We start from the raw sequence: 25,600 nt of genomic DNA, 5'->3' as shown, positions 1-25,600 counted from the left end.
CCTCCATGTTCGTGTGTCTGCACACCTCTGGGTTGAATTAATCTGCACTTTTTGAAATACTCTGTGAGAATGTCTCCTTGTCACCAGACTGTCATAGGTTCCACCCTGCTCTTGAGTGTTTGTATTTCTGATTCTGCTGACCCTGTGTTGCTGACTCTCGCTATCATCTTGAAGTTTTGTCTTTGCTCAACCAACACTGTTACTGATCTCCAGTACTCCTGCTGCCACTCTGGACTCCTGACTTTCGCCTTCTTCCAAGGGCTCTGTGGTATGAACAGTCTTGGTTTTGAGACTCCTTTTTGTGCAGTGGACAAACCTGTAGCTACAGTACACCTCTTGAAGGGCAGCTGCTGTAAACCAACTCTGGTTACTGAGCTCTGCCTGCCTCTGGATTACTCGACTACATTTCCCCTCGGGCAGGCAGCTGAGCTGAACTTTGGACTGATCTCTGTGTACTGGATCCAATCCTGTGTGCTGGCCATCTCTCCTGTCTGCCATTCTGCTGCTGTACTCAATTATTCATATTGCTAGAACAATAAAACCTCTTTTCCCCTCCTTCATTGTGGTTCTCTACGTGGGGTACTTGTCAGAATAATTACAAATGGGAGTGGGACTCCTACCTAACTTGGCTGACATGGTGGCGTGTTGGTCTCATGAGCGAGAGGTCTGGTGCTTGAACATCAACAGGAGCCGCAAATACATGACACGGTTCCATAAAAACTGTAGATGGATCATTTACAGGAAAAATTCTTGTTTTCTTTTCAAACATGACATCTTCGAGTCAAACTGATGGAATAAACGGTCTGAAAGATGCTCAATTATCTCTCTGTGACGTACTGTCAGAGAGGTGGTGACACTAAAGTGCTCATGAGTCATTTTGGATACCCGGAAAAAGATCTTGTTTTGGCATGAGGACTTGTTGGAAAATTGACTCCCGTGACGCTGACATGGAAAGTTACCACTGCGTTTATGGTTTTCTAGGTATATAAAAAGAGACGGGTGCTGCAGGGGGAAAAAAGACAATGTCAAAGTACAAAAGAGTGTTTTTCTCTTATCAACCACACCTTCAACAGGAAGAATGAGAACGGTGGACTGACCTTCTTGAGGATAACAAAGTCATTCTCCAGGTTGTTTCTCTTGTTAATCTCCTCCTCATATCTGGGGACAGAGACAGACCAGCGGCACGGGTGTGATGCATTCACTGACATAAACATACACTTGGAGTTAAGAGAACACATCAGACTCACGACCACATGAATAGAACTTACTTGTGCTTGTAGTCCTCCACCAGGCCCTGCATGTTCCTCAGCTCTCCATCCAGTTTGGTCTTGTCATTGTTGACCAGGTCCATTTGGCGCCTCAGGCCTGCCATGTAGGCCTCAAAGAGGGGTTCCACGTTAGAACGGCCTATACCCTGATCCTGCAGGAGCTCCAGCTTGGTCTCAAGCATCTTATTCTGCTGCTCCAGGAAACGCACCTGTAGATGTTAAAGACAAGGCAAACAATTTGAAGGTTTTCAGACATTTCTGGTGGGAAAAGGTGGTGCAATTCTCATCCAGGAGAAGCTGCTGAAGTCCCTCTGTTTGCACCTCACTGCAAGCCAGGCTTGTGTTTCCTGCCTGTCCGCCACCTATTATGTTGTCTTCTAACACAAAGCCAGGGCTCTGTTTTCTGAGCAGAATACTGCCCCCCCGAGACAATCACATCACATCACATCATGCTTGACCCAATTTACAGCTCATCAGGATGGAAATGGGGCAGATAGTCAGATATCCATCAGGACAATACCAGTGATTCAGAGGTTTTTTTAAATACCTTTGTGCAAATTCAGACCATTTCTTGCAGATTTGTGTGTGTGTGTGTGTGTGTGGGGGGGGGGGGGGGGGGGGGTTCATGTTTCTGCAGTGGTCTCGTATTCCCATTAGCTTTAGGTCACTGGCCCTCATTCAGGATGCACATCTGAAATAAAAAAAGTTCCGCACCCGTTGCACTGGACTGATGACTTCTTTGCAAGAGTGAACAGGTGCATTAATGATTCAGTCTCTCTGGGCTCAGGGGGGGTTCAGTTTCACTCTAAATGCAGGGTTGCTTCCTTCATCACTCGGCTTGACTGTCTTTTATTAATTTATTTATGCCAAGGACAGAAACTTTCAGGTGGTCTAAATTCCTGGAGTACCTCCAAGAAAAACAAACTCCTACTGGTTGCAGAATTTTGTCCAAAATGGGGCGACAACAAACCTGAACTTTGAATTATATGTGGCTGAATCAGAATAATCAATAAACCCACGGATCAGTAAAGCTCATCTACACTGGGGTTGGTTCAGTGTCACCCTGCGGATCCAAGCAGAGCTGACAATGGGTGCACTGTGTTCATACCTCAACCATGTCGTTTACAGGAAAGAATCGAGGGGATCAAAGCTTCACATCACGTCTTCAAGGACAGGAAAACTGCTCTTGTTATATTTATCACATTTAGTACCTTATTTTGGACAAACCTGCATTTCGGCATCACTATGTATGTTAACTTTTGGCAAAGGGCCTCGACGTGCGCTGACAGTCCACTCTTCTGTGACGTGCACATCTTGGCCTGTGACAAACAAGCTAATTTCACGCCACATACAAGTTCAACATACCTGCTCCTAATTTCCTTCATCTACCAAACATCCAGCAGGTGGCAGACAGGTGTGTGGGATATTACATCAGCAAAGCAATCGTGTTTTTTGATTGATTTTGTGTATCCGAGTTATGGATGGAGTTTTGGAGATCAGAGGTGATTTTCGTGAAATGGCCTTTTAATTTAGATAAATATGACACAATACCATCTGCTGTTGCTGAGATATTGTGTGAACACTCTGGAGGGAATGGAGTCATTCATTCACTAAGTGTATTTCACAGGGTATTTGTCCAGGCTTTCCGGTGCATTTAATCACTTTCCATATATATTATCACTAAGTGTTTTTCTTCAAGAAGATGGACAGGGATGTCTGGTGATGCTGATATCTTTGCAGGGGAAAGAAGGTCCAAGTCTTTCAGGTCCTGGTGCTGCCTGTCTTACTGTATAGTGTTGAGACATGGACCCTATGGTGACAAATAAAAGTCTTTGGCACTAGCTCTCTTTGGAGGATCCTTGGGTATGACTTTGTGTTAAAGGAGCAGTTACTTTGGGAGACTCAGATGACATTGTGGCCATGTGGCATGTTTTTCTGGGCATGATCTAAAGTTAACCGAATTCCACCGACAATTCAAGTGTCTTGCCGGTGGTATGTCTCAAACTGTAAATTCTCTGCAACTAGTAACATAAGGTGATCCAGTAGACATGTCTCTCAGCAACCAGAAAGCACCAAAGTGCTGCCCACGATTCAACGGCCTGCAGCAGATAGATGAAGTGGGGATGGAATGGATGTCTACCTTGGTGGTTGCCATCCAGGACCCAAGGGGGTCTGTGATGCTGCAGTCTATAGTGCACCTATGCATGCTCCCAGACTTGACCTGTACAAATTGGCTTTTATTTTGAGAGTTTAAAACACAATTACATTTTTTAGACTTTCTTTTAACACATTTTAAACATTTCTATTAATTTTCAAAATTTCAAAATACCTGTAATGTCATGCAAATAATAAAAATTTATGCTCTTTGTTCAGGGTTTTCCATACATTTGTATACAAATGTTGATTACCTCCGCCTACGAAGTTGTTTGAACAGCCTGTAACCCACAATTTTTAATATATTGTTATGAAATTTTTGCAGAGGATTCATATCCTGATAGGCAAGAACTGATTCACTTGTCAAGGTCATAGATCAAAGGTCAAATCCTGGAAATATCTTGGAAAATTGGAAAAATCCCCATCTTTTAACAGTGATCAAATTTTCAAAAATTCATAACTGTCGAAAAAGATCAAATGTCTGTCATATTTGAAAGCATTATGTAGGATGGTATCCTTTATCAACTGACAAAATTTGATCCAGATCTGATCTGGATTACAGATTTTGTGGCTATATAAATTTAACATTAAAAACCCCATTTAATGAATATTTTACATGATATCTTAATCAAACGTGCCCCAATCACGCTCATATTTGAAACTGATGTGCAGACAGACACTCACTATCACATGACAAAGTTTGACCTGGATCTGATCAGGATTGTGGATTTTGTGGACATTTGAATTTAATATTGAAAAGCCCATTTGGTGTACATTTTGCATTATATCTCAATCAAAGTGCCTCAGTCACTCTCATTTGTGACACTGAGGTGCAAACTGGCACACTCAATAAACAGACTAAGTTTGACCCGCATCAGATCCATATTGCAGATTTAGTGGATATTTGATTTTAACATTGAAAAGCCCTTTTGGTCTACAACCCCTGGCAAAAATTATGGAATCACCGGCCTCGGAGGATGTTCATTCAGTTGTTTAATTTTGTAGAAAAAAAAGCAGATCACAGACATGACACAAAACTAGTCATTTCAAATGGCAACTTTCTGGCTTTAAGAAACACTATAAGAAATCAAGAAAAAAAGATTGTGGCAGTCAGTAACGGTTACTTTTTTAGACCAAGCAGAGGAAAAAAATATGGAATCACTCAATTCTGAGGAAAAAATTATGGAATCACCCTGTAAATTTTCATCCCCAAAACTAACACCTGCATCATATCAGATCTGCTCATTAGTCTGCATATAAAAAGGAGTGAACACACCTTGGAGAGCTGTTGCACCATGTGGACTGACATGAATCATGGCTCCAACACGAGAGATGTCAATTGAAACAAAGGAGAGGATTAACAAACTCTTAAAAGAGAGTAAATCATCACGCAATGTTGCAAAAGATGTTGGTTGTTCACAGTCAGCTGTGTCTAAACTCTGGACCAAATACAAACAACATGGGAAGGTTGTTAAAGGCAAACATACTGGTAGACCAAGGAAGACAAAGCGTCAAGACAGAAAACTTAAAGCAATATGTCTCAAAAATTGAAAAATGTACAACAAAACAAATGAGGAACGAATGGGAGGAAACTGGAGTCAACGTCTGTGACCGAACTGTAAGAAACCGCCTAAAGGAATTTACATACAGAAAAGCTAAACGAAAGGCATCATTAACACCTAAACAGGAAAAACAAGGTTACAATGGGCTAAGGAAAAGCAATTGTGGACTGTGGATGACTGGATGAAAGTCATATTCAGTGATGAATCTTGAATCTGCATTGGGCAAGGTGATGATGCTGGAACTTTTGTTTGGTGCCTTTCCAATGAGATTTATAAAGATGACTGCCTGAAGAGAACATGTAAATTTCCACAGTCATTGATGATATGGGGCTGCATGTCAGGTAAAGGCACTGGGGAGATGGCTGTCATTACATCATCAATAAATGCACAAGTTTATGTTGATATTTTGGACAATTGAAAGGATGTTTGGGGATGATGAAATCATTTTTCAAGATGACAATGCATCTTGCCATAGAGCAAAAACTGCAAAAACATTCCTTGCAAAAAGACACATAGGGTCAATGTCATGGCATAGGGTCAATGTCAATGAGCAGATCTGATTTGATGCAGGTGTTAATTTGGGGGATGAAAATTTACAGGGTGATTCCATAATTTTTTCCTCAGAATTGAGTGATTCCATATTTTTTTCCTCTGCTTGGTCTAAAAAAGTAACCGTTACTGACTGCCACAATCTTTTTTTCTTGATTTCTTATAGTGTTTCTTAAAGCCAGAAAGTTGCCATTTTTTCTACAAAATTAAACAACTGAATGAACATCCTCTGAGGCCGGTGATTCCATAATTTTTGCCAGGGGTTGTATATTTTGTATTAGATTTTAGCTTATGAAAAGCCACTTGTAACAAGACTTTGAACTTCAAAATTTTTCCAAGGTAAAAATTAGTGGAAGTGTTGGCGGAGGTTTGTGCTCTACAAGTGCAGTGCTTCAGTTTTTAGTGTCTCAGATTTTGCTGAAATAAAATGCTGCCATATTTTATGGTGAAGAACAATGGAACGGTGCAGACACACACTCTGAAGTCCCTTTGGCCCCAGAGGGCAGCTCTTTCCACACTTTGACTGTAATCCAAGAATCTTGTTTCCACAGGGAGTGCAGATCAGGAACAGGGAATAAAAAAGTCAAATATATCATGTTTATTTTTCAGATATTTCTTTGATATTTTTGACATGTTATAGTGCAGTTCCACTCTTTGCCCTTTGACTTAAAAGCCAATTTGGCAGTGAGCAATCTGTATATATCTATATTATACTATTAAATGCGTCATGTGGCGTCTTGACGATGCCCCTGATTGGACTCGATTATCTGAAGATGATGACTTTTAGACATTTGAGCAGTGACCCAGATGGACAAACAGACCTGTGGAGGTCTCTGTGTGCCTGAAGTGGATCTCCTTCCATGTAAGAAGCCAACAAGGGTTCTATTGTGAGAGTGTTAGTGACTCCGTGAGAAAGTGGAGATAAAGTATCAGTGTCCCACGTTGTCACAGAGCTGCTCCGTCCTCCTCTGGGAAACGTGTACAGCCTGTTTTCTTATTTAGGCTGCACCTTACACCAGGCTGAAATCCATATTTATCTTTTCCCAATGACTGATGTGCTACATGTCCACCCTCCACCTTCTAAGACCTTTTAAGGAATTGAATTAGAGCCTAAAACACAGTGAGATCAACTCAGGGTCTGTACTGGAGGACAAGTTCCAGTGGTTTCAGACTCAAACTGCTTCAGCATCAATGCCCAGATTCTTGAACACCCATTCATATCGGCATCGCTCGAGACGTCCCGAGCAGATCCACAGTGTTGGTTACAGGACACAACGGGTTATTTCCTTGCTGAGGAGGGTGGAGGTTATCTGATCACCCCTATCTTCCTCTGGGCCCAAGTTGGCGTGCAGATTAAGACAAACGTTTGTGGAGAGATGGATGTTGGGTAAAGGAACAGTTGAGCAAATGCTTGTGGTGATCCATATCTGTAAAAACAATTTAGCCCTTCCTCTAACATACATAATCTGTAGAGCAGGTAGCTCTTGCCGATTTCTGAAACAATTGCTTATGTTTTTGAAGCCAAAAAAAAAAAAAAAGCCCCAAAAACAACAAAAAAATTGATTCCCCAAAAAAGCGTAAAAGTAGCATTGTACAGTAGAACATTGTGAGCAACTGGAAAAGTTTTAAACAGCTTTTAAAAATTTGTGGTATCGTGATCCAAACAAAATGTGCATATTTGAGGGGTACAGGGGGCGCTCTTGTGAATGTGGACGAGCAGGGATAATATGCAGTGCCTCAGTGCAGAGGACTCCTTCTCTTCAACAGACCATTTTGAAGTGTCCAAAGAAATACTTTACCTTTTTGGAAAAGTGTGGGGAAAACAGATTAGCAAATGCAATGGTAATCGTACGAACTCTGGGTATGTTCATCAATATTCCGTTACACTGGTATGTAAGAGGATATAAAGTGATGGTAATGTGAATTTTGCCAACAATTTTTTATGTTTTTGTGTTTTTTAAATCTGACTTGTTTTTCACAACTTTGAAATTGGGGTGGACCCTGGGCCAAAATTCATCAATGGGAGCGTACCATGACACAACTAAGTCGTAAACCCAGGTTTGATTCCAGGTTTGTGCTTCATGTTACCTGTCTGTGTCCTAGGACAACAAACTTTAACAACATCATAGTCTGTGCATCTGTAAATGAGTACCAGGCGAAGTAACCACAGATGGACTGGTGTCCTGTCCATGGGGGGGTTATAGAGTATTATCAACTTTACGCTACAGTATTTGGGACTAAGAACCAGACTGACAGGCCTTAGGAGATGTGTAGGACTTACTTCTTCATTTTTTTGGTATTTGCGTTATGACAGCACAAAGATCTGATGGCGATAAAAGTATGAGACCCCTACCATCCATTCCACATAAAGCAGCAGAAATGTCTTTACTAGTTTCCAACGGATGCAGTTGTCATTTTCAGTTTCACTGCCCACGTTGTTTAAACAGGCAGCAGAATGTGTCAGGGGTCTAGCAGTGAGTCGTGATCATTGCATTGTTGAGCCTGTATTGAATTGTTTTTCGAAGTGAGTATCGTGATACCATGAAAACTGGACATCTGCAGGGAAGAAATAATTACCTTTTATAAAAGAATCATAAATGATTGATAAAATACACAATTAGGAAATGATAACAGCAAGGATTAAAACTTATACTTCAGAATCATTTGTTTCTTTGAAGCATTTACCACAGATACTCTCTATGTAATTACTGTGAATGTAATTATTGTCATGTGTGGAAACACTGCAGGTGTATCGTGATATGTATCGTATTGTGGAACCAGTGTATCTTTATACTCCTACTATGTACACGGTGCAGTTTTCAGATACATGTTGTTCACGATGATGACCACGACTTCCTGGCAGGTCTGAAGATGCCAATTCGAGCATAGAAGTAACAACCGCATGTTGGGCTCTGGTGCTCTGTATTGACTGCTGGGGTTTGGCGAGCCGGGCTTTATGACTCGCCCAGGTTTCAGATACACACCTTACATAGCTCAATCTACAACGTGCATAACCTCTACTAATAGCCACAAAGACGCGCATTAGCAGATCAATGGATGACAAAACTGAACTGAAACATTTATAAATGAAAAATAACTTTACAAAAGCAACAACATAAAGTTTTCAATGTGCATCTTAGACGATTGTCTCAACACATTTTCACTAATTATTCCTCTGTGTAGTTCATATTTGAATTCCTGCTGGTTTAGGGGGTAAAAAAAAAAAGCAGAAAATGAAATCTGAACAAATACAGCTCGGTCATCCACCCGAGCGATAGATGGGTGTAACTTTTGATTCTTAGGAAGAAGTAAAAAGTAGGAGGAGGTTTTGCAGGAGTGATCCACTCTTGCATCCATTTTCTTGCCAGAAAACCTCTCACTTGCACGCTCACCATGTAAATAACAAAGCAGCAGTTTGCAGAACGCTGGGTTTATGCCCATGATCAGTTCAGAGACAAAATATGACTTCTGTGTGTGCCGCACCTGATTTTGCGCTCAGATTACACTCCATGTAAATATCAATGTGAAGTTGGAAACGACCCCAACTGCATTTGCGCTTTAGATCGTGCTCCGTAAGACTCAGTCTGGCTCAGATAGTGTTTGGTGGAGGTATGGAGACTTGAATGAGTGCAGGTCTAGTCTCTGCAAATACAATCTTTGTAGCTCAAAGATCAACTTTAAGTTTCTAAAAACACATTTTGGACTCTGAATTTTTGCCCAGCACATTTCATCTTATTCAGTCTTTTTTTTTTTTTGTATTTATTTTACCTTATCTATAAAGCTTGCAAAGCGGTTGTTGAGGGTCTTGATCTGCTCCTTCTCATGGGCCCGGCTCATGGACAGGTTTGGGTCGATCTCCAGGTTGAGGGGCGCCAGCAGGCTCTTGTTGACTGACAGCGATGCCAGCGGCACCCCGAGGCCGGTGTGATGCCCGTTGGAGCCAGCGTACAGGGAGCTGCTGCTCAGAGAGACGCCGCTGAAGCCACCTTGAAGCGGGCCGAACCCACTCAGCCTCCTGGTCCCGGTGCTGCTGCTCCGGACGGAGCTACTGGAGCTGATTCTCTTGGTGCGATTCAGACTCATGGTGGAGGAGAGCAAAATGACGGGATGGAGAGGTGAGATCAGAGTGAGGAGACTTGGGCAAGTTAAAGGCCTTTTAAACCTCCAGTGGGGAGGAGACACCTGGAGGAGGCGCACCGAGAACACAGGTGTCAGATGTCCAGCATTCCGGATTCTTTAGGGAAATGTGGGTCACACGATCTCTTTACTGAACTTTACACAAACCACCATCAAACTAAAACCTCTCCACAACTCAGCTGCTTCCTCAGAACTCTTAAAACCTTAGAATTTATTTTGACATTGATGAGGATCCAAATTTGGATTTAGGCTCATTCCTTTATTTGATTTGATAGAAGAAGCAACATTTTGGTCATTTACTCAAACATGTAAATACTGAAGGTGATGACTTCTGACACTCACTCGGATGTGTTACATCACAGAAGATAGAAATGCTCCATCTTTATTGGTCTTTAATGCATGGATTACTGTTAATGTAATAGTGTCAGTAATAAAGCTTTTAACATGTATTAGTTTTCCAGACGTCTTCTCTTTGTTCCCTTCTTCTGTCCCATCACATTCTGTGTTTTGGGGGGCTTTCCTTTGGGCTTCTTCTTCTGTGGTCCTGAAAAGTGCAGTTGACACACAAAACTGAGCTTCATCATTGAGTTACACTAATCGGCTACTTTATTAGGTACACCTGTTCAATTGCATGTTAACACAAAGAACTAATCTAGATGTGGTGAAGACTTTCTGAAGTTCAAACCGAGCATCAGAATGGAGAAGAAATGTGATTTAAGTGACTTTGAAGGTGGTGTGGTTGTTGGTGTCAGACGGGCTGGTCTGAGTATTTCAGAAACTGCTGATCTACCGGAATTTTCACTCACTCTCTAGGGTTTGCAAACAATGATCCAAAAAAAAAAAAAAAGAAGAAGCTATCCAGTTAGCAGCAGTTGTGTGGATGAAAAAGCCTTGTTGATGTCAGAGGTCAGAGGATGATGGACACACTGGTTGAATGGGCAAATGTGTGATGTCACCATGTCAATATGGATCAATATCTCTGAGGAATGTTTCTAACACCTTGTTGAATCTATGCCATGAAGAATTAGGACAGTTATGAAGGTACAAGGGGATCAAACCCAGTACTAGCAAAGTGTACCTAATGAAGTGGTTGGTGATTGTATACGAGGTCTGTTAGAAAAGTATCCGACCTTTTTATTTTTTCAAAAACCATATGGATTTGAATCACGTGTGATTGCATCAGACAAGCTTGAACCTTCGTGCGCATGCGTGAGTTTTTTCACACCTGTCGGTTGCGTCATTCGCCTGTGAGCAGGCTTTGTGTGAGCACTGGTCCACCCTCTCGTCGTTTTTTTATTGCGAATAAATGTCTGAACGATTTGGAGCTTTGCTGCATCAATTTTTTTTCCAGAAACTGTGAGAGACCTCCAGGTGGACACCGTTCGGAAAATTAATATGGCTTTCAGGGACGATTTTATGGGGATTATACAGATTAAGGAGTGTTACTGCCGCTTTTTACGGATGGCCCACAACTGCTGAGAGCGCGGCGTGCTCCCAGCGCCGATCAACATGCTCAGACCCCGCTGAAACAACCAGATCATTTCCAACGTGAAGGCTTTGTTGATCCGGGACCTCGTCTGACTTTCACAAAAAGGCAGAAGTTGTGGACATCAGCACTTTTTCGGCACATTCCACTGTTACAGGAGTTTTTTTCATGGAAAGAAAAGCGGAGGGACGCGCCACGAAGCCGTTCATTACGCAGCACAAAACCACCTCCGTGTTGGTCTCACAGGACGGCTTTCAGGTGGATTTCAGATGGATTCTGGTTGCTTTTCAGTCGTGTGATTATCCAATTGTGATCGTGCATGAGCTGGACATGCCCGAACATGTCCCGGAAGGCTTCATCACGGCGTTGCTTTGCGCCATGCGGCTCCACCGCGACGCGCGGAACTCCTCCACACGTCTGTCTTAATGTGCTGAAAAAGTGCTGATGTCCACGTCTTTTCACAATTCCTGTGCTAGTCAGACGACATACCGGATCAAGACAGCGTCCAGTTTAGAAATGAATGGCACATTCCACTGTTACAGGAGTTTTTGTCATGGAAAGAGGAGCGGAATTAGTGATATTAGCTACCAACAGTGAACAATGGACATTGTGCTGCAATGCACCATGGGAGTTCGGGGGTTTAAATGTTACTGTGTTTCATGGTAGTTTAACAGAGTTGTTAGTGTTATTGGGTTACTTTGTTTTTGTACTTCAGTTGGTTTAGTCAGTTTAGTTAAGTGTCATGGTGCCATTGCCATGAGTGAAAAGTGTTTTGCGTTTGATGTCTTCCACCACGTCTCTGTTTGTCCGTGTGTAAAAATAAAAGCAACTGCTTGTGGCAGAATGCAGAAAAGACAAAAAGCTCTGAATGCTTGTGTGTGTGTGTATGTTTAACTTTGATCATGGACAAACTGTGGAGAGCTGACATTTTCCGTTTGGTATGCATATGTATTTGGGTCAAGGATGAACGTCGGCAAAATGGAACGTTGATAGGACTACTGTTTTTGGAGAAACTACAGATATTAGCTAACAACACTGAAGAATGGATGATGATAATTACATTCTGGACTCACAAGCCATTCCAGCAGGGGGCGTTAAATCATCTATATATTAAAAGCATGTGTGCGTAATTTTATGTAGTAAATACAATGTAAGTACATAATATAATTGTAAATACGTTTAAAATACATGGATAACACAAGAAAGTGAAAACACTTATTTCTACTGTGGTCCATTTAAAAATCAAATGACAAAATAGAAGTAATAACAAAATAAAATAATAAGAATACTGATGATAATAATATTAATAATAGTGTGTATATGATAACAAGAACCGAAACAATTTATAAATACATTAAGACAGTAATTTAACATAAAAATACATAATTAACAGGAAATCAAAGGGTTGAGTTCTTCTTCTAAAAACTGTTGAGGTCTAAAGCCCCTTTCACACAAGGCCTGTGCAGAGTTGTATTGTGCTGTGTATCTATTACGCAGGAATGGCTGTGTAAGTTGTGCGCAGGGGGATTTTACTGCCCTGGAAACTGTGACAATAAAATCAGGGTGATACAAATCTTTAAACAGGGTGACACAAAAAAGAGATTGAAAATACCAGGCTTTGTATAGTCTCGCTTTTCATCCAATCAGGAGCCCCTATTTCTCAACTCCACCAATGACACACCCCCCATTTTGTGTTACCCTGGTGACAAGTGCAGGATCCTGATACAGGATCCAGATCATTTAATTTAACCAAGATGTCTGATCAAGGTGAGAGAGTTTTAGCCTCCCGAGCCAGAAGAATTCTACAACTTGAGTCTCATAAACACCAAAAAGTTAGTGAAGAGGACACTCACCACTTCATAGAAAGACATAAGAACGTTCCATAATTTACATATCTACATGATTTACCTGCATTATTTGTTCTACATGATTCATGTGTGTGATTATTCTTTAACTATTTTGATGATTATATAGATCAGACTTACTGTGTTATGCTATTTATCATGAGCACAAGTGTTGAATGAACGTTGTTGGTGTCGTGAGTAAATGAGTTGTTATTAAATGGAGTTGATAATTATACGGTTCTTGTTCTTTATTTTTGTTGTAATATGTGATAAATATCTTATGATGCAACTCTACACTGGCCTGGTGTGAAAGACCCTTCTCATCTATTTTGGGCCGCCTAGCTGTGTCAGGTCTCTGCAAAATGAACCGCAGGTCACCGCTTTGCCTTTGTTGATTGTAGTAAAATTGACCGTTGAGTTAAAGGCTTTGTTTTCTTTAGGTAAGTGATGGTCAAGAGGTTAAAACAACAGACTTGAGACCAGAGAATCCGCATTTTGAAATCTACCTTTCCCACGTGCCGCTGTAGTTTTGGGTGTTGTCTTTCTAATCCTGGGCACAGCCAGTGTCTTTCGTTTTACTGTCTTTAGCTCCACCTCCACCGGGTAGTGGTCGCTGATATGGCGAACCTGGGAAATCAAAGTTATTTTATGTATCAGGCTCATCTGTTTTTGAGTTGGCCAATTTTATTACTGGGCTAGATATCGTGTACATCACCACAATTGGACATTTTACATTGTTTGATACAAAATAATGATAATAAAAAAAATAGATATATCCAGTTCAGTTCCCTCCACTTACCATTTCATCAGACAGGTCGAATTCTTCCTGGAAATTAAAAGGTTTAGCTGAATTGGGAACGACAGCTTTAAGCATAGCATCTCCGTACACCACGATCCTGTGTGCAGAGAGAAAAAATTTACCATCTACTTGTACAAATTACTCGTAAATGACAGTCTTATTTTTGGGCTTCCTGTGATATAGTCACAGAAAAACATTAATATTAGAGATAATGTCTAAAGATGATGTCACCTGTCGTAGGTGTGGTCATTTAAGTTACTTGAAGTGGTGTCGATGTCATCACCAATCAGCCAGTGGTACGGAGGATGGCGGATGGGGAGTTTGTTCAGCTTCTTTAAACTGATGTAACGTCCATCTGCATTAAAGTCCCCTATGATCATTATGTTCTGTAAAAAATATCAGCATTGCCAGAATCAGTATTCGGCAAGATCTAACGAGAATTTAAGTGATGTCTGTGTGTTCGTTGGATGGTGGTGGTGTTTCCAGAGCAGAAGATTCCTGATTCCAGAATGCTCCTGCCCATTCTCTGTGAAATGTGGCGTTGCATCAGGAAGGGCTTCCAGTGTAAAACGTGCACCATATCAGATCTGCTGTGGTGGCCCCGAGTGAAAAAGGGAGAAGCAGAAAGAACTTTTCTATGATTTGTTTCTCTTCTCCTCCTGGGTCCGTTGGCCAATTTTGAGCAAACTTGGTATGTGGATGAAAATCGATCCCTGATTGCATTTAAGGGGTCATTTTTGGCCAATGTCAAGATCATTGAGGTCAAAGTTCAAATGTCAGTAAGTCCCCCCCCCCCCCCCCAACCCCCATGAAACATAGCACACATGCAGTATGTAGGTGGGTTCTGAAACTCTCAAAGCATGGTCAACTTTCCAAAAAGTCAGTCACTGGGGTAACATCAAGGTTATTTGAGCCAAAGGTCAAAATTTAAGGTGTTTCCCTCCCATTTCACTCCAATTTGGCTCAAACGTGGCACATATTGTAAATGGGTTCCAGAATTGTCCCAACAACATCAGTGTTCAAAGGTGAATCATTGGGATCAAGGTCATTGGCATCAAAGGCCAAAAACTTAGATTTTTTTTTTTTTTTTGCTTTGATTTGTAAAAACTTTGGCACAAATGTAGATGTGTCCCACAATTATCCAGGAAAGGTCAAATTTGTACATCTGTATGTCTGTTTTTTGGTCTTTAGACAATTTCTACCAAATTTGGTACATATGAAAGTCAATGCTGGAATTGTGTTCAGATAACACATTATGGCAAAGGACAGGGTCACTGGGGCCAAGGTCAAGGAGTTTGATTTACAATAGGATTTGGACCAAACCTTGCACACATATGTAGATGAGTTCCACAACTGCACTGGTAAGGTCAGCCAAATGTCAGTCATTCATGTGAAGGTTGTGGTTATTCGGTAAATGGACTGCATTTATATTGTGCTTTTCCATTTGCATCAGACGCTCAAAGTGCTTTACAATAATGCCTTACATTCACCCCGATGTCAGGGTACTGCCACACAAGGCAGCACCCCGATGTTAGGGTCAAGGTCAAGCCCATTGATGTCAAAGGTCAGATTACCACAGACAATGAATTGTATTGTTTACCAGAAAATTCTATCCAAAACAAGGTGGCCACATCCTTATTGATGCTGCACTGATATAATTGTAATTGTACTGTAATTGTATAATTGTACTGCACTGATATATTTGAGTCAAATGGTCCAACTTACATTAGTTCCGAAGTTTTCCTTGACATTGTCGACCACATCATTCAGCTCCTCCAGTTCCTCCAGTGTGTCTTTTGGCTTAGTGTGGACTGTGATCAGTACGAAGTCTTTCACAACTAAAGATGCACACAAATTTAAAAGAAAACGACAGCCCACGGTGCTTATCCCTGATTTCATAGCATGTAGTCTAGAGCCTTATGGCTCCCTTTGGAGGGGCACCGGTCCGATGCAGGCTACTTCTCCAGCTAAGGCCAGTACCCATTTGCAGCTGGATGGGCTGAGGCAATGCAGACCAAGTATCTTGTCCAAAGACACAGAGAAGCACCGTGGGCAGGATTCAATCCCAGGTCGGCATAGTGACGTATAACTGAGTTGTCTGCTCTTCTTACAGACACAACAGAACACATCAAGTGAGACATTTGAAAAACATATACCTGCAGCAGGACACCTGAAAAGCAGGCTAAAGGGTTCCCTTTCAAAAACATCCTCATCTCCAACTTGCTCATCTTCATACTGGTGCTGATCTACCAGTGCAGCCTCACACTCTCTGAAACACACACAGGCTCCATTCATGCAGCACATTTTAAGGGCGTCTGACCATGAAACAGTGCAAACAGGAAGTAAAGAGCCTCACTGAGGCCTGGTGTACATTTACATGAAGTCTGTTCTCCCAACACTCGAATTTGCTGCTCTTACACAGTTAATGTGTTTTTTCTTTCTTTTTCCCCTCCTGAAGAAAAATGCATCCATCTGGCCTTTATCCACTGTTATCTTCCCAAAAAGTCCTCTGAACCTCCTGGACGTCCTTTCAATGGGAGCAGCTGTTCTAACGTGGAACCTTATTTTTTCTGCTGCTCGTAACTGTGTTCTCATTGTTTTGGTCACCACAGATGATGCTTTAATAATCATCATTCAGGTCTCTAAGATGAACCGTTTTGCTCTTTGTTTTACTGGGATTTTTCCCTAAAGACCTGTGAGTGTTCTGATGTGAGACCTTTCACAGAAACTGGTGATGATGATTCTATTCATTCATTTGATTTTGAGCGTGAAGCCGTGTCTTGGTACCTGTACAGGCAGACATACTGCTCCTTGTAGGTGTCTCGACCTAGACGGCTGCTGGAAGTAAGGGAGAATGGCCGATCTCTGTTACACCTGAGAGGAACACAACCAGACTATGGACAAAGCATTTACAGCAAGTAAGACCCAATCCCAGTACACACTGTGTGTGCAAAATGAAGGGAAAGTGTTAAGTGGTTGGGTGAAGGGCCAGTACTGTGGTCAGGCCTAAGTGTCAGCTAATAAATAATAATAATAATAAAAAAAAAAAACAGATCAAGACAAACAATGTGTCATTTAAGAGGTACTATGAATGTTGTTGTTGGGTTTCGTTTTGCAAGATGAAAGGAAGTGTCATCATGAGCCGTGATTGGTCAATCTTGAGGGGACACCACCTCTGTGCATGACATCATCAGAAAGTGGCAACTATCCACTGCTGAGTAACAACAAATAATTACCTCATACACGCACACGGGTAACAGCTGTGTGTAGATCTGAACCTGCGAGGGGCTACAGATGGGCTTCAAGCCCCCTACGCGAATCACATGTGGAGCTCCGTAGTGCAGGATGTGACCTGGACCTCCACACGAACAACATGCAACAGCTCGATCGTGGCAACTTTATTCAAGTTATTGTACTTGGCCCCACAAATCTTAGAAACATGGTGTCTAACCAGATCCTTACTCTGGATGGCATTACCCTGACCTCTAGTAATACTGTGAGAAATCGTGGAGTCATTTTTGATCAGGATATGTCATTCAATGCCCATATTAAACAAATATGTAGGACTGCTTTTTTGCATTTGCGCAATATCTCTAAAATTAGAAAGGTCTTGTCTCAGAGTGATGCTGAAAAACTAATTCATGCATTTATTTCCTCTAGGCTGGACTATTGTAATTCATTATTATCAGGTTGTCCTAAAAGTTCCCTGAAAAGCCTTCAGTTAATTCAAAATGCTGCAGCTAGAGTACTGACGGGGACTAGAAGGAGAGAGCATATCTCACCCATATTGGCCTCTCTTCATTGGCTTCCTGTTAATTCTAGAATAGAATTTAAAATTCTTCTTCTTACTTATAAGGTTTTGAATAATCAGGTCCCATCTTATCTTAGGGACCTCATAGTACCATATCACCCCAATAGAGCGCTTCGCTCTCAGACTGCAGGCTTACTTGTAGTTCCTAGGGTTTGTAAGAGTAGAATGGGAGGCAGAGCCTTCAGCTTTCAGGCTCCTCTCCTGTGGAACCAGCTCCCAATTCAGATCAGGGAGACAGACACCCTCTCTACTTTTAAGATTAGGCTTAAAACTTTCCTTTTTGCTAAAGCTTATAGTTAGGGCTGGATCAGGTGACCCTGAACCATCCCTTAGTTATGCTGCTATAGACTTAGACTGCTGGGGGGTTCCCATGATGCACTGTTTCTTTCTCTTTTTGCTCTGTATGCACCACTCTGCATTTAATCATTAGTGATCGATCTCTGCTCCCCTCCACAGCATGTCTTTTTCCTGGTTCTCTCCCTCAGCCCCAACCAGTCCCAGCAGAAGACTGCCCCTCCCTGAGCCTGGTTCTGCTGGATGTTTCTTCCTGTTAAAAGGGAGTTTTTCCTTCCCACTGTCACCAAGTGCTTGCTCACAGGGGGTCGTTTGGACCGTTGGGGTTTTTACGTAATTATTGTATGGCCTTGCCTTACAATATAAAGCGCCTTGGGGCAACTGTTTGTTGTGATTTGGCGCTATATAAATAAAATTGATTGATTGATTGATTGAACTTTGACTTGAACAGGAGTGATTTTAGCCAACAGAGCTGCAGTTTGTCTGCACATTTACTTATGCATTCAGAGCTGCTCCTCCCACCACACACCCCACGCCCCGTGTGTAGGGCACCAAAACACCCTCAAGAATGATCATCATAATCATTTCGACGGCACGATTATTCCCTCCATCAGCCTGTGTAAGAACAACATGCATCACCTGGAAATTGTTGGAAAACAAGTGAATCTTCAGGCTCTGCTGTCCGTGTGACAAAGCATTACAATACTGTTAATTTTTCCCCCTTTAAACCGCAGATGGGTGTAAATTTTACTACATCAGGAAGAGCGCAGCTCTGCTTTACATTGGGCTGTGCACACAGGTGCTGCATGCATTCATAAATTGATGCCTGATCACATGGACACCACTGTTGATTTGAGGTGGCCTCCAGCTCTTGATGGACTGCTGGTCTCTGTAGAGGTAATGCACGGGCGTGCCCAGGCTGAATTCCATGGGCCCAAGTTGACATGGGGCACTGTACTACTGACCACAAAAACGTGCTGATTTAAGGAGCTGCCAGGTTCATACCCACTTCTTCATATGACTACATTCCTTTAAAGTTAATTGTACCAAAGATGATAGAATTTGTTTTGTAAAGTTTTAGATGAAATGATTCATGGCTTCACCCGGGAGGTTTTAATGTTCAGGGAGGAGATGTTACCCATTTATTCTTAAGGGCTCATGCTTAGTGGGTAACACTGTTCCCTTATACTAAGAAGGTTTTGGGTTCAAATTCCACCTTCTACTTTCTGTGTGGAGTTGTCATGTTGCCAGAGCTTCCTCCCATTTCCGAAAAGACATGCAGGTTTAGTAAAGTGGAAACTCTGATATTTGCCGTAAGTGTGAGTAAAGGTTTGTCTCTCTCTGTGTAGGCCCTACCATAAACTGGCAGCCTGTCTAAGATCTACTCTCCCTTACACCCAGTGACTGTTGGGAAAGTCTCGAGTCATCTTCTTTGGCGCCCACTAGTGTACAACCAGTACTAAATGGTAAATGGACTGCATTTTTTTTTTAGCACTTTTCCATCTGCATCAGACGCTCAAAGTGCTTTACAATAATGCCCCACATTCATATAAGGCATTCACTACACACTACTACTGGGAGCAACTAGGGGAGTAAGGAGCTTGCCCAAGGGCCCTTAGTGATTTTCTGGTCACGCTGGGATTTGGACAAAGGATCCTCTGGTCTCAAGCCCAATGCTTAACCATGAGACCATCACCTCCCCTAAATTTAACAGGCTCTGTCTTTAGGCCTTTAGACATCAGATTCCTAAGGTTTGTATTTATTAGTGTTACCCTTGCAAAACTAGGACACCACTTCCTGTGTTATTTGCAATAGGATGTTCTTTCTTTATGATGTGCAGTTTTTAGATTGCACTAAAAAAAATGACTCTTTGAATGAACTCTATTCAATTACGTGAAGGATTTCAATCTAATAAATATATGTAGTCCCAAATAAATTAAATTATCTTGCACGGATGTGTTTTTTTAGTTGGGGCTACATATATTAATTTGATGGAAATCCAATCCAATCCCATGAGTCAGTTTTTTGAGTGTATCAAACAAAATTTAATAACTTTTTGCCAGAACTCTAATTACTCATATGGACAGATATTAAACTGAGGAAGTAGATCGGCACTGTCAGAGAGCACAATCCAGACCAACTGGATATATAATAATATGTAAAACACTATGCTACTTTATTGTTAGTGCTCTTTAAAAAAAATATCTGGATCAGTAGGCAGATCAAAAAGCAAACTGTGTCGTCGCCCTAGTGCTTACCAAAAATATTTTCTGCATCCGGTTCATGGAACTGACCTGGTGTCGTTGAGCTTTTTGAGAACTTGGCCCATGACCTTGTTGTTCTTATCCATCACCTCCTGCATCACAATCACATCGTAACGAGATATAATCTGGAAGAAACGTGGAAATCAATGTGTAATAAATGACATAAACCAAACTGGAGGAAAGAGAAACTACACTAATTTAATTAATCCGTGACTTTAATTCTGAGATCAGTTTGGTGGGGTTACCTCAATGAAGTATTTCATGACATTTTTGTCCTTGACTTTTTTCTCTCCAAAGTTCTTTGCGTTGAATGATGCAATCTTCATCGTCACTGCAATGTCTCAAAATATGAAAGGAAAAATTACAGGGATACCACCATAGAGCTGTATACGGGTACGGATCTATGGACACAAGAAGAAACATTAAGAACCGGCTCGGAAACACAAACACCCCACATCAGTCCCTGAGGAAGTCTGCAATGTCCAAACTGCAACAATTAAGGCAAACTGAACCAATCGCCATGAATTCTGCGCAACCCTGCAGTTTTGTCCAATCACAGCAACTTTAGAGTAAACTGAACCAATCATAAATAACTCACTGTATGCAGTTCACACGCGAAAAATATTGATTTTTGACCTGTGGAACTCCATCCACATTCATTTATGGTCAAAGGAAAGAATCAATGTGAGTTCCATGAAATTCCCAATAACTGTACGAATCATAAACTGTGACAAACGGTGTGAATAAGAGATAAAGATTTTAAATAAAACATCTCAATGGAACACATTACTTTCAATTTTTAAAGCAAAATGATAATGATCACAACGATTTTTGCAATTTTCACTTGTTACTGCAATTTCAAGAAAAAAGAAAGGAAGATAAAGGGGGGGGGGGAAAAAAACAGACCCAAAACTATTGCAACATGCACGAGAAAAGCTTCTGCAAAATCTGACCATTTAGGTGGCAACAGTTTCAAAACAAGCCCACAAAATTGTGGAGGGACGGTCGGGTAAACAGCTGATGATAGTTTGTTCATTTGTGTTTTCCACATCGACATTCACAGTTTCAAAACGAAAACATAGACTAAAAATCGAAAATCTATCGAACCAACTTTTCCCAACCAAAGAATTGTTTCTCTAAGAATTCCTTCTGTTATTGTAACACTTTGAAGAACTACAAGCATATCCAATATCTATTATTAAATAGATATGAAGGAGGACGTCTTTATATGTCAATGCAGTTAGAAAAAAAAAAGTTAAGTATGAATGTTTTAAAAAATAGAATAACTCACCAGTTTACAAAAATAATCCAAAAACAAAGAGCTGAACAGCAAATGTGTTTGTGTAGACAAACCAGACTGGGACTGAGACTGTGACTCATGTGAGACAACAGGAAATGATAAAACACGGAAACTGTGGTCACCTCGACAGCATAAGAAACCCAAAACAAGACGCCATAAAACATTCAGTACCCAGAGTAATACAAACACGCACACACACACAAATAGAGATAACAATCCAAGTAACTCAACATTTAACATAAAGTCACTACGTGCTGTTTGACCTGAATAAAAACAAACACAGAACCTAAAAGAGGTAAAAATATATAGTGTTGATTCCCACATGGATGTATTTCTATACATCACTTTTTTAGTGTTCTTTTTACTAGTGCAGCAGATAAGAGAATATTTAGAGGGGAATCCTGCAAATGGTGATAAAAGCATCAAATTCAGCAGAAATACTCCTCAGACAGTGGTCAGGTAGGGGTCAATTGAAGAATTACACAGAGGTCAAAATTAAAAGATGCTCCAGTCATATTGAAAAATATTCAACATTAATTGCCTGATCATAAAGATTCCAAAAAGGTATAGTTTGGACTATCTGTGACTGAATTCTATGGAGTTACGGGATAAAAACAGCAAGAATGGTGACAAAGGTCAGTGTCATTTTGTACAGGGGTCAAAAGTTAAAGTTGCTCAAATTTTGGTAAAAGGTGATGCAAATTACTAGTTGAGTTGAGTCCCTAGTCTGAGGTCAAGAGCGCTCTGGAGCAGGTTTTCATCCAGGATGTTTCTGTACATTGCTGCATTCATTTTTCCCTCAATCCTGACTAGTCTCCCAGTTCCTACTGCTGAAAAACATCCCCACACCATGATGCTGACACCACCATGCTTCATTGTAGGGATGGTGCCTGGTTTCCTCCAAACTTGACATCTGGAATTCACACCAAAGAGTTCAATCTTTGTCTCATCAGACCAGAGAACTTTGTTTCCCATGGTCTGAGAGTCCTTCAGGTGCCTTTTGTCAAACTCCAGGTGGGCTGACATGTGCATTCTAAGGAGCAGCTTCTGTCTGGCCACTCTACTACATCTACCCGTCACGCATAGCCAGAATCACGCAGAGTGGCATTGGAATTATGAATTGGCGCACATCCGAAAAGTGTCAGATTTCAGTTCCAAAACATTCTGACAGCCATCTACGGAAGCTGACACACAGTGTGATACACATGTTCAAAAACTCTCTGGGCGCAGTCGAGATGGGACACGTATCTGACAGTGATCCATGTGTAATTTGACGACCAATTTAAATACTCTGATGGCGGAAAAACGGGATCCGAAACAATTTGAGTACAAATGAGGGAGCCTCGTGATGGATCTGGCACCGTAAAGCCTGCCGGTATGACCTGCACGTGCCACCGATAATGATGTCCACCCCCAGTGCAAAGGAACTGTTGAAATGTATGTGGCACACTTCATCACGATAATAATTGTGAATTATTATCATGTACAGTGAATGTGAACAGCGGCTATCAAACCAAAAGCTCCATGCACTACTGTCCGCATGCCGCCACAAATCTGAACAGGCTGCTATATCCACAATAGACCTTACAGTACAGCTATTTGTCCATTCATTCCCATGGGCGATGTAAACAATGTGAGCTATTATCTCCATCATAACACAGGCAGATGCACCTCTCTGTGGTGCCCAGTTACACATCATTGCACACATCAGGCTCGGAGCTGAACAGATCTAACTGCTGTAATAAATGATCACCTTCTAACTCTGTAGGAGACATACAACCCCTGGCAAACATTATGGAATCATCGGCCTCGGAGGATGTTCATTCTGTTGTTTAATTTTGTAGAAAAAAAGCAGATCACAGACATGACACAAAACTAAAGTCATTTCAAATGGCAACGTTCTGGCTTTAAGAAACACTATAAGAAATCAAGAAAAAAAGATTGTGGCAGTCAGTAACGGTTACTTTTTTAGACCAAGCAAAGGAAAAAAATATGGACTCACTCAATTCTGAGGAATAAATTATGGAATCACTCTGTAAATTTCCATCCTCAAAATTAACACCTGCATCAAATCACATCTGCTCGTTGACATTAACCCTATGTCATGAAATTGACCCTATGTGTCTTTTTGCAAGGAATGTTTTCACAGTTTTTGCTCTATGGCAAGATGCATTAATCTTCTTGAAATGATTTCATCATCCTTAAACATCAGAAAAGTGTCCAAAATATCAACGTAAACTTGTGCATTTATTGATGATGTAATGACAGCCATCTCCCCAGTGCCTTTACATGACATGCAGCCCCATATCATCAATGACTGTGGAAATTTACATGTTGTCTTCAGGCAGTCATCTTTATAAATCTCATTGGAACGGCACCAAACAAAAGTTCCAGCATCATCACCTTGCCCAATGCAGATTCGAGATTCATCACTGAATATGACTTTCATCCAGTCATCCACAGTCCACAGTTGCTTTTCTTTAGCCCATTGTAACCTTGTTTTTTTCTGTTTAGGTGTTAATGATGGCTTTCGTTTAGCTTTTCTGTATGTAAATCCCATTTCCTTTAGGCGGTTTCGGTCACAGATGTTGACTCCAGTTTCCTCCCATTCGTTCCTCATTTGTTTTGTTGTGCATTTTCAATTTTTGAGACATATTGCTTTAAGTTTTCTGTCTTGACGCTTTGATGTCTTCCTTGGTCTACCAGTATGTTTGCCTTTAACAACCTTCCCATGTTGTTTGTATTTGGTCCAGAGTTTAGACACAGCTGACTGTGAACAACCAACATCTTTTGCAACATTGCGTGATGATTTACCCTCTTTTAAGAGTTTGATAATCCTCTCCTTTGTTTCAATTGACATCTCTCGTGTTGGAGCCATGATTCATGTCAGTCCACTTGGTGCAACAGCTCTCCAAGGTGTGATCACTCCTTTTTAGATGCAGACTAACGAGCAGATCTGATATGATGCAGGTGTTAGTTTTGGGGATGAAAATTTACAGGGTGATTCCATAATTTGTTCCTCAGAATTGAGTGATTCCATATTTTTTTCCTCTGCTTGGTCTAAAAAGTAACTGTTACTGACTGCCACAATCTTTTTTTCTTGATTTCTTATAGTGTTTCTTCAAGCCAGAAAGTTGCCATTTGAAATGACTTTAGTTTTGTGTCATGTCTGTGATCTGCTTTTTTTCTACAAAATTAAACAACTGAATGAACATCCTCCAAGGCCGGTGATTCCATAATTTTTGCCAGGGGTTGTAATATGGAACTTGTGCTAGGCCGTGACAGAACTAATAATCATGAATCTCACCTCCAACAACAGTCCAGGAGTGTTTCACGGTGCTGACATGGACATGAAGCCAGGACAGCAGCCTGTGGTTAAAATCCTCTCACCCAAAATAAAAATATTAATCCCATGTGACAAGCCAACTATAGCGGTGTCCAGATTTGCATTGTGCTCCTGAAGTGTGCAAAAAAGAAAAAAAAAAAGGTTCCCTGGAAAGCGCTCCATCTGAAGCAGGTGACTGCATGGCCCAGTGCCAGCAAATTTTGAGTGAAGCTGTCTAGTGGCACGCGCGCTTAGTGGTCCATGCAGTGTTATGCATATACATACACATACATACATGCACTGCACGTGTGTGCGTGGCGCATGTGCGCTTCACACACACGTGCAGTGCACTCACGCACGTGAGGAACACAGCGCTCCGGTCCCGTGTTTTCCATCTAGACATTTGGAGATCAGGCAGTCTGCAGCGCCTTTTATGGCCCCTTCACACATAATGCAAAGTTTGGACAGCATTTGGATGAAAATGGCGAAACAGCGCAAAACAGTTCAAAATTAACACACAAAACATCGCTTTGACGGGCAGGTGTGCACGAACCTGGTGCAAGAGTTCTTGCACATGCTAGTGTCTTTTGAGCAGGGACAGTGCCAGGTCCAGTATATGGCACCTCTTATGTGGTATAAATAAAAAAATAAAAACCAGCCGGTACCTGTGGAACCACACGGCACTGCTTATGTGGAATAATTTAAAAAAATAAAAAGAGAAAAATACACCACCCACTGGATGTGAACTCACGCCTTTCAAAAGCTCTGATTACCAATCAGTGACTTTACCATTGAGCTACAGAGCTG

General features: G+C 41.3%; 2 protein-coding genes across 4 annotated transcripts in view; both read right to left on the bottom strand.

Annotated features, from left to right (window-relative positions):
* The window catches only part of si:dkey-222f2.1 (keratin, type II cytoskeletal 8), a 14,069-nt gene extending 4,412 nt beyond the window's left edge, over positions 1 to 9,657 (bottom strand). Inside the window, exons 1-3 of the mRNA XM_034167543.1 lie at positions 9,302 to 9,657; positions 1,269 to 1,477; positions 1,098 to 1,158 (exon numbers count right to left, since the gene is read on the bottom strand). Of these exons, the coding sequence (XP_034023434.1) occupies positions 1,098 to 1,158; positions 1,269 to 1,477; positions 9,302 to 9,616 (585 nt within the window). The 5' untranslated portion in view covers positions 9,617 to 9,657. The remainder of the gene's footprint in view (positions 1 to 1,097; positions 1,159 to 1,268; positions 1,478 to 9,301) is intronic.
* A 244-nt stretch (positions 9,658 to 9,901) lies between these two features.
* LOC117506440 (deoxyribonuclease-1-like) lies at positions 9,902 to 21,536 on the bottom strand. 3 transcript variants are annotated; one of them, XM_034165946.1, is made up of 11 exons: positions 21,460 to 21,536; positions 20,414 to 20,508; positions 20,199 to 20,293; positions 16,587 to 16,673; positions 15,956 to 16,068; positions 15,525 to 15,637; positions 14,031 to 14,185; positions 13,800 to 13,896; positions 13,583 to 13,627; positions 13,507 to 13,537; positions 9,902 to 10,214 (listed from the first exon to the last, which is right to left on the bottom strand). In XM_034165946.1, exons 2-11 carry the CDS (start codon positions 20,492 to 20,494, stop codon positions 10,120 to 10,122), a joined length of 912 nt encoding a protein of 303 aa, XP_034021837.1. In that variant the 5' UTR covers positions 20,495 to 20,508; positions 21,460 to 21,536; the 3' UTR covers positions 9,902 to 10,119. The 3 variants fall into 3 exon arrangements, with proteins under 3 accessions (XP_034021837.1, XP_034021835.1, XP_034021836.1); XM_034165944.1 differs by having other exon boundaries at positions 9,904 to 10,214; positions 13,507 to 13,627; XM_034165945.1 differs by having other exon boundaries at positions 9,904 to 10,214; positions 13,507 to 13,627; positions 20,414 to 20,569; positions 21,460 to 21,523.
* Between the last annotated feature and the right edge of the window lie 4,064 nt (positions 21,537 to 25,600).

Source organism: Thalassophryne amazonica, chromosome 3, assembly GCF_902500255.1.
Source record: "Thalassophryne amazonica chromosome 3, fThaAma1.1, whole genome shotgun sequence".
NCBI lineage: Eukaryota > Metazoa > Chordata > Actinopteri > Batrachoidiformes > Batrachoididae > Thalassophryne > Thalassophryne amazonica.
The sequence above is the reverse complement of the archived record's forward strand: the minus strand, read 5'-3'. Positions and strand labels throughout refer to the sequence as shown.

Coding starts and splice junctions, on each gene's coding strand:
- LOC117506440 (XM_034165944.1), bottom strand. CDS start 20,494: ATGAAGATTGCATCATTCAACGCAAAGAACTTTGGAGAGAAAAAAGTC. Junction 14,186..15,524: donor AGGAAAACTTCGGAACTAAT/GTAAGTTGGACC, acceptor TATTTTTTACAG/AACATAATGATCATAGGGGA. Junction 10,215..13,506: donor TACAGCGGCACGTGGGAAAG/GTAGATTTCAAA, acceptor TGCACTTTTCAG/GACCACAGAAGAAGAAGCCC.